Source organism: Panthera onca, chromosome B4, assembly GCF_046562875.1.
Source record: "Panthera onca isolate mPanOnc1 chromosome B4, mPanOnc1 haplotype 2, whole genome shotgun sequence".
Lineage (NCBI taxonomy): Eukaryota > Metazoa > Chordata > Mammalia > Carnivora > Felidae > Panthera > Panthera onca.
This window is the reverse complement of record NC_138345.1, coordinates 237,112-251,241: the sequence shown is the minus strand read 5'-3', so window position 1 is coordinate 251,241 and position 14,130 is coordinate 237,112. Positions and strand designations below refer to the sequence as shown.

At 42.7% G+C, this 14,130-nt stretch overlaps 1 protein-coding gene across 13 annotated transcripts in view; it reads right to left on the bottom strand.

Annotated features, from left to right (window-relative positions):
* Nucleotides 1–84: 84 nt before the first annotated feature.
* ZMYND11 (zinc finger MYND-type containing 11) overlaps nt 85–14,130 on the bottom strand; it is a 133,668-nt gene continuing 119,622 nt past the window's right edge. For 8 of the 13 annotated variants that reach the window (XM_060659427.3, XM_078450512.2, XM_060659428.3 and 5 more), the window contains 5 exons: nt 12,380–12,587; nt 11,964–12,032; nt 10,898–11,170; nt 10,398–10,583; nt 85–2,168 (listed from right to left, as the gene is read on the bottom strand). In XM_060659427.3, the coding sequence (XP_060515410.1) occupies nt 2,046–2,168; nt 10,398–10,583; nt 10,898–11,170; nt 11,964–12,032; nt 12,380–12,587 (859 nt within the window). In that variant the 3' untranslated portion in view covers nt 85–2,045. Of the gene's footprint in view, nt 2,169–10,397; nt 10,584–10,897; nt 11,171–11,834; nt 12,033–12,379; nt 12,588–14,130 lie in introns of all 13 variants that reach the window. The other 5 variants (XM_060659421.3, XM_060659420.3, XM_060659419.3 and 2 more) reach the window with 1 other exon arrangement.

Sequence of the window (14,130 nt, the reverse complement as noted above, 5' to 3'; positions counted from 1 at the left end):
ATGCCAGAATGCATCATAGAACTGGACAGCCACAATGAGTAATTACAATGTGCATAGTGGCCAAGCTCAACACCTTGATATAGCTTTATGATTTGCAGAAAAAATTTTAATAGTGATTCCTAAAACAATCAGTTGTAATTTTACCTAAAACTTTTACAAAACCAGGCCACAATCTCTTTTTTTTAATTTTGTTTTTTTTTTTTTTTTTTAAACACACAGTTTTCACACTGTAGTAACTTGGAAATGTTGCAACCGTGTCAACGGAGACAAAAAAGCCAAAGTAACACGAATCTTACTTTCATGCAGCTATCAGGTAAATAGTACATACTCTGGAATGATTTTACACCAAAAATATTTCCACAATACTTGCTCTCATAGGGGTGGATCGAAGTTTTAAAACTTGAAAAACAATCAGAGAAGGTAAGTGTTCTCGGTTACGATCTCACTCAGACCACGGCACCGGCACCGTGGCGATGCGGACGCATCACAGTGACAGGGAGGGAACAAGATGCCCAGTCACTGCCTAATTCAGGTGCAGCAGCCTGCGTTAGCTTGTGTCACCACCTCAACAGCATCAGGACTGGATGGAGAATTCTTTCACAGAAGACTTAGTTACATTTTCATCTTTAGAGTGACCCTGACAAACCTGGAGAAAACTTTTTAAAAGGTTTTCCTCCTGATTCTTTCACTTCCATGGTGTGTAATTGCTTTAATAAATATCAAAGGTCTAAATAAATATTTACAAATTATTTCTCTAACCTTAAAAAATAACTAAATGATAGATGGGAATTTGACTTGGTCTAAGATCAGTCTTTGAGAAACATAAATGGCGAGATTTTTTTTTTAAAAAAAAGGAATTTAACATTTTCCTGGCTGTATTTTATATATCTATGTATAAAAAAATCATTATTCAACTATCGATCCATTCCTATTGGTAATGCTTCTTAATCCAGACATTCCGCAAAATACAGACTTTTTACAAATCACGGCATCTTTAATACAAGAAAATTAACATGCATTATTCTTCATTCTGTGTACAGTGATGGAGTTCATTAGTAGGCAATGACCCATTACTACAAACATAACGGCCTCTGTGAAACTTAAGTGCTTTCTTTCCTTTCAGTATTAATTTACAATATACGAGGTGACACCAGATAATAGGCAATCAGATGATATTTGGGGAGGGAAGGGAAGCATTAAAGAAATTTGTATGCCTCATCTATAATTTCATGGATGGAGAAAGGTAGTTTTTGGCTTTTTATTTTTTGTTTATCTTGTTACAAGCACTCACGTTAGGACAAAGATGAAATGTGCAAACTTTAAATTTTAAATATTCATTTTCTCTAAGATCCAGCTCAGTAAAAGATTACCCCAGTTCCCTGCAATTTTAAACTACAAGATCAAAGCTAATAATTTGTTATAAAAGTTATATATTGAAAAGAAATAATGAAAAACACAATTGGGAAATATTTAAGAAAAAATACGCAGGACTAGCACCTGCTGTGTCAACCCTGTTCCCTAAATTCAATCATATACCCACTGGCATAACCAATAGATAGATAATGCCTTTAAACAGTAAATTAAGCTGAACAAAACCAGCTCAACAAGGTTAAGAAATAAATTTCACATCAAGGTAGTATGTTTTATTTCTGAAACAGTTCTGTAGTTCTTACATTCAGATCTATTTTAAATGTTTCTTTGTTAAACTCACTTGTATTCACCTGTTGTTTTTTAAAGATCTGTTGTTTAAAGGTTAAAATCTCTGTAAAACCTAAAAATGTTTTAAAATTTGCTGAAAATGCAACAAATTCTCAATTAAAATTTATTTAAAATAATACCCTCCACTGATGTTACTTTTACCCCCTGAAAAACTCCGGAGGAGCATTAACAAAAGATTTAAACTACTGTGCAAAATTTCTTCACGAAAAGTGTTTAAAGGCTGGTGCAAAATGGGAAGCAAATTCTAAACAATTTTGGCTTCTTGGAAACAAAAACCGCTTTGTCTGAGAAGAGGACTCGTCGCTGGTGCTCCGCGAGACCCGCCTTCATCTTTTCCGGCGACAGGTGCGCTTGTGCTCGGCGTGCCAGTGCTCCTGCTGGCACTTGATGGAGCAGTAGGACGTGTTCCAGCAGCAGTGGTACATGGCCTCCTCCTCACAGTTGTAGCACTGCAGACGAGAAATCAGGGCCGCGTTTAAACTGGAGAGCGGTTAACACTGGAGACCTGCGAAGCTCTGCTTTTAAAGATATTTGTGGCTCAACCTTCAGCCGTATCACCAAGAACATCAAGTATGCTTTATGCACCAAGCTGAACGGCAGGAACAACAGGGCAATGGAAGCTGCAGCATTTAGTCAGCAGCAAATGTGAGCTTACCTGGCACAGAAACCTCTCACCTCTACTGCTCATTCCCATTAGCATATGAACCTAAATAGAGAGGATTCTGGAAAGATGGCAGGGCAGGAAGCACCAGGAATCTCTCCCCATGTGGACAACTGCATTGGTAGAATCAGTCTTCAGGAACTATTTTGCAACTATGGAGTCTGTTGAAGGCTGGCTATTCCCAGGGTAAGTTGTGGACAGTAACTTCTGGTTAATTTTAGTCAATTTCAGCTCTTAGCACTTTAGCCGCTGCCCCCTACCACGAGCTGCATGGTGGCAACAGTGTATATGTAAAACTAACTGCACATAAGAGTGCATGTTCAAGGAAACACTCAGAAAAGACCCAAAAAGTCCTTAAGTTTATGCCTCAAACTGATCCTCAGCACCAAGCCTACAATAAAAATCAGCGAAGCTGAAGAGGGGAGAAAGGAGTTCTAGAGTTACCACGTTATTAGCTTCCAGTGTCCAACCATAACAACAAAAATAACAAAGGCGTACTGAGAAAAAGGCTGTCCCTGAAAAGGCCCTTAATGGCAGAGATGTTATCTAATTCTTTGAGTATCTTTAGGACAAGTGTTAAAGAGAAATGTGGAGAGAGTTAAAGTTAACAGGGTTTAACCCTGGGATCCTGTGAGATTGTGCCCCGTGTCAGGCTCCGTGCTGAGCATGGAGCCTGCTTAAGACTCGCCCCATCCCCCACCCCTGCCTGTCTCCCCCGCTCATGCTCTAAAATAAAGAAATGAGAAAGAAAATCCAGAACTGAAAAGTCCTTTAAAGCAAAACACTGATTCTCTAGAGGAATTCAAAGACAGATCTGAGTGAAGACAGGACAACGGAAAATTAACAAGACAGAAGAAGAATGAGCAGAACCTGAAAGACCTTGGGGAACACCATCCAATGCACCAAGATACTCCTTATGGGAGTCCAGGAGGAGAGAGGAACGCGGAGAGAGAATGTGAAGACATAATGGCTGAAAACTTGCCAATCCGATAAAAGATATGAACGTAAATATCCAAGAAACTCAACAAATTCCAAGTCAGATGACCTCAATGAGACACACATCAAGACACATTTTCTCCAAATTTTCAAAAGCCCAAGTTAAAAGAGAATCATGAAAGCAGTACAAAGAAACAAACTGTCACATGTCAAAGGATCATCAGTATATCACCACCAGATTTCTTACCAGACCAGGAGGCCAGAAGACTGATATATTCCAAGTGCTAAAAGAGAATACTGTCAATGCAGAATCCTATATTCAGAAAAACTGTCCTTGTAAAAGCGAAGGATAAATTTTAACATTCCCAGATACACAAAAGCTGAGGGAACTTGTGACCTGCCCTGCAAGAAGTACTCAGGTGAAGTCCTACAAGGTGAAGTGATAATAAAGAGTTTAGCAGAGATAAATTAGAGCAGAAAAACAGACAAAAATCAATGAAATCCAAAGATGGTTCTTTGAAAACATTGACAAAATGGACAATCTTTAGCTAGATGGACTAAGAAGAGAGAGAACTCAAATTCCTAAGATCAGAAATCTTACTGTGGATTCTACAGAAATATGAAGGATTCTAAGAGTACCATTAACTATTCCACATCAGAAAACTGAATAACCTGGATAAAATGGAAAAACTCCCGGAAGCACAAAACCTACTAAGACTAACTCAAATTTAAGCAGACTGAATTATTAATTAAAAAATCTCAAAAAAAAAAAAAAAAGCACTGGATTTGCTGGTGATGCTAAATACTAGCACATAGTTAAACAAGAATTAATAGCAATTCTTCCCAAACTTTTCCAAAAACTGCAAAGAGGCAGAAACACTTCCTTTATTATTAAAAAAAATTTTTTTAATGTTTATTTATTTTTGAGAGCAAGCATGAACAGGGGAGGGGCAGAGAGAGGGAGAAACAGAATCCAAAGCAGGCACCAGGCTCTGAGCTGTCAGCACAGAGCCTGACGCAGGACTCGATCTCAAGAACTGCGAGATCATGACCTGAGCTGAAGTCAGATGCTCAATTGACTGAGCCACCCAGACACCCCAGAAACACTTCCCTAAATTCATGCTATGAATGCAGCATAACCCAGATATCAAAGGCAGACAGACACACTACAAGAAACAAAATCTATAGATCAACATGGCTTATGGACACTGGGATAGAATCCTCAACAAAATATTAGCAAATGGAATTCAGGAGAATAGAAGGATTATACACCACCAAATCGATCAGTGTAATATGCTACATCAACATAATGAGGAAAAAAAAACACATGATCATCTCAGCTAATGTAGAAAAAGCATCAGACAAAAATGCAACACACCGTTTCATGATAAAAATCACTCAGCAGAAGAGGAATAGAAGGAAACTGCCACAATATGAAAAACCCACAGCAAACATCAGAGTCAGTAAGACTGAAAGTTTTCCTCTAAAGTCAGGAATAAGGCAAGAAGGCACCCACTTTTAACCACCTGTATTCAACTACAGGAAGTACAGCCACAGCATCAGGCAAACAAGAGAGACACCCCTACTTGAAAAGAACTAAACTTACCTGGTTTGTATATGGCTCCATCTTTAGAGTTTTCTATGCATAAGACTCCACATCAAAGCTATGAGAACAAATGAATTCAGCAAAGGAGGCGGATGGAAGGTCCTAAAATCAGCTGCATTTCTAACAGGAACAACGAGCAATCTCAAAAGGAAAGCATGAAAAAAATTCTGTTTCAAATCAAAGACAACTAAAATAGGAACAGACTTAACCAAGGAGGAGAAAAGCTTGCACGATGAAGACTGCCAAACACTGCTGAAAGACAGTAAAGACGTAAGTGGAAACACATCCCATGTTTGTGGACTGGAAGAATTCATATATCGTTAAAATGTCCGTATTACCCAAAGCAATCTACAGATTCGGTGCAATTCCTATCAAAATCCCGTTGACATTTTTTTCTCATATAGAAAACCCATCCTGAAATAACACGTGCAATCTCAGTGGACCCTAAATAACCCAGATAGTCTAAAACTAAGGAGAAACTGGAGGACTCACACTTCCTCATCTCAAACCTACTACACGAAGCTAGAGTAGGCAAACCACGTGGCATTGGCATAACCAGACATGCAGACTAATGCAATCGAAGAGAGAGCCCAGAAAGAGACCCTCACGTATACAATGAAAGGGTTTCTGACAAGGGGGCCAAGACCTCTCAACGGGGAACCCGGTCTTTTCAACCAACACAGCTGGGAAAACTGCATCTCCACACACAAAGGAGGCGGCTGGGCACCTCCCTAACAGCACATACAGAAATTAACTCGAAATCGGTCAAAGACCTAAATGTAAGGCCCCAGACAGTAAAACTCTTGGAAGAATATGCAGCACAAAGCTTCACAACACTGGATTTGGCAATGATTTCTTGGATGTCACCAAGGACACAGGCAACAAAAGAGAAAAAAGAGAGTGGACTTCATAAAAATTCTAAAGTTTTGTACGACAGGAGCCACGGTCTACAGAGTAGAAAGGCAACTCCCAGACTGAAAGAAAACATTTGTGAATCATGGATCTGGTGAGCAATTACTATCCACAAGAGATACAGAACCTGTGAAACTACCAACCAACCTGATTCAAAAATGGGCAAAGAAGTTGAAGAGACAGGTCTCCAAAGATACAAGAATGACCAATAAGCATGAAAAGATGTTGAATGTCACTGATCATCAGGGAAATGTAAATCAAAGCCACAATCAGATACTGCCTCGCACCTGTCAGAATGGCTACTATCTGGGAGAGAATTTGAAACCCCATGTATGGTGCACTGTTGGTAAGAGTGTAAAATAGTATGGCTGCTGTGGAAAGCAGTAGAGTATTTCCTCAAAAACTTAAAAACAGAATTACCATAAGATTCCACAGCCCCACTTTGGCTACATACCCAAAACAACTGAAAGCAAGGTCTCAAAACGATGTGTCCACCCATGTCCAGAGCAGCATTATTCACAACAGCAAACACATGGACGCAACCCCAGCGTCCATCGGCAAGTACACGCACAGCTGAGTGCAGTGCATATGCAGAGTGTCACATTATTTACCCCGAAAAAGAAAAGATACCTTCCTTGTGCCACAACAGGGATGAATCTTAAGGGCATAATGCTAAGTGAAATAGCCAGTTATAAAAGGACAAATATATTTGCTCACACTTATAAGAGATACTTAGAACGGTCGCGGTCGTGAAGACAAAACAGAATGGTGGTTACCAGGAGCAGGGCGTGAGTTATTTAGCAGGTAAAGTGTTTCTGCTTTACAAGGTAAAAAAGTTGTGGTAATAGTTGTACGACAGGAGTATATTTAATACCACTGAAGCGCACACTTAAAATTTACCGTCTTCACTGTTATGTGTGTTTAAGCACAGTTAAAAAATACTCCATCTCACATCTCTTTCAATCGACCCCCCTGTTTTTCTGCTCCCCTTCACAAACTCCTTGCAAGAATTGCCAAACTTCCTACTTCCAATTATTCTCTTTGCTTTCTTAGTCCGAAGGCACTCTTTCACTTGTATCTCTCCACTGGATATGCTATTATCAAGGTCACTTTTGACCCGAAACTAGTGCTCAGTTCTCAGCCTTCATCTTATTGGGCAACATCTGGAGACATTTTGATTGTCACAACCTGGGTGGGGAGAACAGGTACTCCTGGTGGACACCGGGGATGCTGCTGAACATCTATGGTACACAGGGCAGCCTGTGTACGAGAAATTCTTGGCCCAAATGTGAACAGAACTGAGGGTGAAAAACTGGTCTACACAAAGGTGAAGAATTCATCTAGTTTGGGCTGTTTGGACTCGGGGAACATAAACACTACAGTTTCAAGCTGAGTTGGCAACAGAAAAGTGAGACCCGAGACACACACAGTGAGGATGAACCAGTACTGGCGAGGAAGAGAAGGATGCACTTGGTGTCGGCACCTGGAGGTGGTCCATACAGACAGAATGACCTATAAAGGTGGATGAGTCCCAGGGATGGGACCAGGCGGAGCAGTCTACATTGTGGTACCTAAGATTCTACCCTCGTTCTTCCTCATTGCATACGCTGTGCTTTTTTATCAAAATCAATCTTTTGAGATGTCTCCTGTGATCCTTACTGCAATTTCAGTAAAGTTACTATTAGAAAAGCATGGACAGCATGTTTTAATTTTGGAAACAGCTGAAATGAATCCCATCTGAGTTTAAATCCTGGGCATGTGCTAATTACTCATGTGAGTCTCGACCAGGTGTTTTAACTTCTTTCTTCATTTCCCCACCTTTAAATCGTGTCTTAGGCAGTGCCATCCTTTCTCTCAAGTACCCTGACATTTATTTAGGCGTGCACTCCTTCATTCTTGATCTCTCCCTTTCTTTGTGGGTGTATTCCAAGAGTGTACTATCCGTACTACATTCTGTTGTTAGTATCTCATCTTAACATCCATTTTCTGGCATCTGAAATACTTTGGCATACCTACATACTTTCTGTCCGGCAACGTTCTATTATTTTGTAATGTGAGATTTAATTGTATTTACCCATCTACCAGACATGACAAGCAGAGTGTTTCTTTAGTCACTCTGTTCATAATCTCATAAGCTCATAAAATTCCTCATTTAAAAAATGGGTATAAATGAAAGCAATCTGGTGTTGATATGAAAACAGATGCACAGCTCAGTGGAGCAGAGAGCCCAGAAATAAACCTGCACTGTCCGCCTGAGGAGTTTACAACAAAGGGGTGGAAGAGAACAACAGAAGAAGGCAGTCTCGTCAATGAAAGGCAGAAAACTGGACAGCCACGTGCAGCAGAATGAAACTAGGTTCACTTTCGTTGCTCAAACACTGAAGTTAACTCAAAATGGATTAAAGACTTGAATGTAAGACCTGAAGCCATAAACCTCCTAGAAGAAAACAGGCAATAAAGCTCCTTGACATCAGTCTTGGCGATGATTTTTTTGGATCTGACACCAAAAGCACAGGCAACAAAAGTAAAACTAAACAAGTGGACACATCTAACTAAAAAGCTGCCGCACAGCACAGGAAATAATAAAATGAAATGGCAGCCTATGGAATGGGAGAAAATATTTGCAAATCCTGTATCTGACATATGTGGTTCAGGCCCCAAATAAACTACTCCTACAACTCAATGGAAAAAAACCAATCACCTAATTTAAAAAAATTCTAAAGATCTATGCAGGTCCCTGTCTCTCATCATCTGGGAAATGCAAATAAAAACCACGATGAGATGCCACCTCACACCTGTCAGAGTGGCTAAAATTAACTCAGGAATCAATAGGTGTTGGCGAGGATGCAGAGAAAGGGGAACCCTCGTGCACTGCTGGTGGGAATGCAAAGTGTTGCAGGTGCTTTGGGGAACAGTGTGGAGGCTCCTCAACCAATAAAAAAACAAAACTACTCTTTGATCCAGCAAATCCCACATATGGGTATGTGTCCAAAGGAAATGAAATCCAGATACTGAAAAGATACCCATAGCCCCGCATTCACTAAGTGTCCATCCACGAATGGGTGAACAGAGAAGATGCAGTATGTATGTACACACAGCAGAGCACCATTCATCCCTGAGAAAGGAAATACTGCATAGCATTATTTCCGTGTGGACTCAGATAAACAGCAGGTCTAACAGCACAGCTTCTGCTCGTTCACAGCTGGAACATAGTAGAAAAAGCAGTGTCCTCATTCCCTACTCCAGCCTCCTCTCCCATTTTGATCCTTTAGTAAACTTATGGGGGTTCTTCCCATATATCTACTGCCCACTTTCTAGCTTTCTCTAGTCTTTGCATGAAGATAGAATCATGGACGTAGTGTTGGGGCTTCGTGCTGGTCATTATTTTGAGCACACCTTCATTCCCATCTAGTGATATTTATCTCATTCATCTGCTTTTCCTATCAGGTCATCTTTACAGATTCTCCTGAATTGTATGTGAAGTTCCCCTTTTTCTTTATCAGAGTATTTATAATGTTTACTTTTCTGAGGAAACATTTACTGTAATGTAAAGACCTTCTTCAGAAAATGGTGGGATGAGCACTGGGTATTGTATGTAAGAGATGGGACTCTACCCCCCAAACCAAGAACACACTGTATACACTATATGTTAGCCAACTTGACAATAAATTATATTTTAAAAAATGTAGTCTGGATCAAATGAAGAATCACAAAACTTCTTACAGTTACTTATCAAAAAGAACAAGCTAGGGGCGCGTGGGTGGCTCATTCGGCTGAGCATCTGACTTCGGCTCAGGTCATGATCTTAGTGTGTGGGTTCAAACCCATTGGAGCCTGGGGCCTGCTTTGGATTCTGGGTCTCCCGCTCTCTCTGCCCCTCCCCCACTTGCACTCTGTCTCTGAGATATAAATAAACATTAAAAAAAATTTAAAAAACAAGTGATGAGTTTTTGGGAGTAAAACGTTTCCACCACCAGTTAGCTGAGATGGGTGGACACATGCGCCCAGAGCTCCTGTTCTAGGGGAAGACGAGACACTGAAACAGGACACTGTGAAAGGGGACAATTCGTCAGATTCTAAGTGGAGTTACAGACCAGTGAGCTGTTACGATCAAAAAGTAAACCGACTGAAAAGAGTCTAATGGATAAACGTTGGGCAGCAAAATGTGAAAATTTTTAACTTGCTGTTGGGATGCTGACATTTATAGCCTCACGACCAAGAGGTTGGCTACCAGGAGTTACAGGCAGACGGAAGAGCCGGCCAGCCTATCCACATACGTTCCCCGCACAGCGGACATGTCACGTGAACTAGATGTGCTGAATTTGTACTGACACTTCACAATCCCAATTTAACAAAATAATCCTGAGCAATACTCGTCATGTGGCTTCACAGATGAGAGGACTTTTCAATAAAAATTTTAAAATTAATTAAAGCTGGTGATTTCACATTTGATCTTACTTCAGGTATGAACTTTGCACATTCCACATATGTCTTCCTGAACGGATTTTCATCACATCTACAGTACACTGGGTGGTACATTTTCAGAAAAACACGGATACTTACCCACTGCTTCTTCTTGGTCTGAGAAATCAGTTGTTTGTGCTGTGTTGCTAGCTTCTTGATTTCTTCTACAAATTCTTCTTTACACTTTTCCTTTACTTGCTTACATTTTCTGTCCATCTCACCCTGCATATTGGCTACAGCTTTATTTACAGCTTGTCGTTTCTCCTCTTCCATTTCGGAACGGAGCTGAAATGAAAAGGTCAGCCCGTAATAGTCTGCCCTCAGCTCACACGGACCATCACCCTGAAGAGAACCCTAACACTGCGTCTACTTCGAGGATACCCCTCTTCCCTCCAACCCATCAAGAGCTCCCAACGCCTTCGATGAAGAAACACAAGTTATTACTATTAACTGAAATGTTATCAAAGGTGTCTTATTATGTTCCTGGCTTTACAAAGGAGCAGCCTGGCGGATGCCCATGTGAAAGCTGCTAATAACCCACCACGGGAAAACTCTCATCACACTCAGGGTCCTCGTTGGGGCGGGGAGGGGGGCTTTACCTTTTCCAGAGCTTCTCGTACAACTCTTTCCGTTTCTCGCTTGTGGTCAGACTTCATTCGGTCTTTAAAGTCATTGAAAATCTTAGTGTATTTGTCGTGGCACATGCTTTGACACACTCCATCACCGGTGGTCTGTGTGCTTCGGTGCAGCATTCTTGGTGAAGAGGCACTTAACTTCTTGGTCTGAGTGGACACAGAAACCTTTTCGATTGGCTGAGGCATCGTGGGGATTTCCTGGCTGGAACTCACGGCTTCAGTTTCAGGCTCTGGTTCCTAAAGGATAAGGACAGTGCTCAGATGTGAAACAAAGCCACCAGTCCGCCAGTTCAAGAACAAGCTCTGTTAGGATAAAAACATAGCGATACACATAAATAGCCACGTAATAAACTACGGTTAAGAAACCTGGAATTAAGATGGGAAATTCTGTTATGCAGATTTTACCACAATTAAACCCTCAAAACTTCCATTCAATTAATAGAGACGGTAATTCTAAATAGGATCTTCATTTATAATGTCATTGCATATAATACTATGGTCTTTGCTTTTCAGGTAGCCTAAGCAAAAATATCATTTAAAACTTAAACCATTATCAGTTTAGACTCACTTCTTTGGACTAGATCATTAACAGATATCCTAAAATTCTAAACCACTTCTCACCAAGTATTTGGAATTGTGCTAAGATTAATCCTTGGACTTAGAGCATTAACAGACTATATCATTTTAAAAGGCTGAGCTTAACCCTCGTTTCCTCCAGTTTTTCAATGTTGACCCAACTGATGTAGTGGACAAGTGCTTTGTTTTTAATCATGCTACTAGAAAACCAGCAGAGTTGCAGGAAATGCAGCCAAGTGCCCTCCCACTTAGCCAGACTTGGTCTGAGATAGGAGACTTCTGGTTTGTGTGTGGCTTATTCTACTGATAGAAGACGGGTTCCAACCTGGTTGATGTTATCTGACGGCAGTGCCTTTTCACAAGTGCCGTACGTTGGAGCCAACTGTCTTGACCATAACTTGGGAGATACTTCCTGTCGCAGTGCCACCTGGACACTGCAAGGCGGGCCACTTACTTCCTTTTTGGGTTCCACACTCTGATTACGTCGTCCTTTCTTTGCTCTTGGTTCTTGAGTGACCTTTAGCTGTGGGCATCATAAAAACAACAGCACGTTACTCCAGATGCCGTGAAACACTTCTGTGCTGACAACACTGGCCATGGCCCACAGGGAAGAAGCGAGTAACCCGCCCCCTTTTGCATTTAGCACACCTGCGGCCACGTGGTCACCACCCACGGAACTCCCGCACAGGTGTGGTGGTGGGCACTAATGTGCCTACGGAAGAGAGGCAGGAGCAGGTTGCTTATCTGTCTGCCTGAACTGGTTTTGATACCTTTGGCAGAGCCCGTTACCCCTTTGTACGAAAGGAAGGAGAACCATCGGAACGTGCACTGGCAGCGCTCACGCTCACCGTGACTGACGGGGACACCCACCTGCTCGTTACTGGTGGAGGAGATGCTGGACTCTGCCTCCTCCTCTCCTCGGTCCTCATTCTTAGACTTCCAGAACCTTCCTTCGCGAAGGAAGCGCTGGTGCAGCTCCAACTCGTCACAGGCCTTCTTCCAGCCCATGCTGCGCTTCACATGCAGCCGGTGGACGTTGACCGTGATGTCCTGGATGTTCTCCGAGGGAATCCAGGCCCTTCAAGTAACAGCAGAGATACAGTTGGAAATTCCCAAAACGGCAGCAGATTCTCCCCACTGCAAAGTAGGCCTTGGGAGATTCTGCAATGGCCGGGGGAGGGGAGACCCACATGGAGGAGGAAGGAGGGGACAGGTTCTCGGAACAGGGCCGACTCTCAAATACCTCAAAGCCCCTCAGCACCGTCACGGCCTTCTTCAGCCCAGTTAGCCTGTTCCTAAGTCCTTTTTCCAGCGTCTCCTCCCATTGCCACTCCGTTACTCAAGACTCGCTCTGTGCAGACCACAACCACAGGTACGTGTGTCTGCAGATACGTGAGCACAAGATGAGGGCAAACGCTGCCTCCCCATGTTACGTTTCATCACATTCAGGCTCGCAGCATCTACTGTTCAGCAGCCAGGTGCTCAGGTAGGAGCGTAAGGTTCTCTGCATTAAGTGTGGTACTGACCCAAAAGTACCGGATGTAAACCTCGATTTAGTTCTCGAGAAAGTTTCCCTGGGCACCAGTCACCCAACTGGACTCCACCGTGTGGCAGCAGAAGGCACTGCAGCTCCTCCAATAATGCACGGGGCCGCTACCATGTTCCGGCCTCACTGGACCGCTGGAGGAGACGCTGCCCAGATGCGCTGGGTAAGAGCTATGAATTAGGGGCCGGAGTCCCGGGTGCAAGCATCCTAGTTCTAGGATGGCACCTGCACCCACACAGCCTCTGCCATGAAGGCTCTTTGGGTTTGTCACAGCTGTGAAGGGACAGGGTGCTCCTGAGAGGAAGACAGCTGCGGCCGGGCCTGAAGGACAAGGACGATGTATACCAGGCCCCGTAAGAGGAGCCACTGGCAGAGGGAATGTCCCAAACAAGGCCAAAAACAGCAAGGTGCACGAGCCACAGTTAGGGAGACGCTCTCTGGAGCAGCCAGGACAAGTGAGGAACAGCACACGAGCACTGAGAGACTGATTCTTGTCTGTCTCCTGTTTAACTGTGTGCCGGGTCAGCTCCCCCTGCCCCCCACTCCGGCCAGCAGGGACGGAGTGTCACAAACACCGGCCTCATGACTATTCCAAAGGGTCGAGGGAAGCACGGTGCACACACACAAACCACAAGTGCAGACTTGGAACTCGCTTGTGCACGTGAGGCCACAGGCTTTCCAGATTAAATACGCTGACAGCTGGAGCCGTGACCTGCCACGTAAGGATCTGTAAATATTACGTCCACAGTGTCTCATCTGACATCAGTGCTTCATTAGGCCCCCTACCAAAGTAAAGTACGCTTTTGAAAAACTGTTTTTGAGACACATTTCTGTCACTAACAGTGCTGACTACCTGGAACGAATTTGTGACCTGTTGGTATTTTTTTTTCTCCTTAAATAATCTGTTTATCCCTTGGATACAAGAAAACTGATTCAGGCTGCTCTTAACATGAGACGTAATTAAGTGTCAGTGTGGTTCACACACACGTTCCCTTTCTCCTATGATCCCCTCCATGACTGCAGGGGATCAGATGCCACTTTTAAAGAGGTTCTCTGGTTATCTCTGGCAATCCGA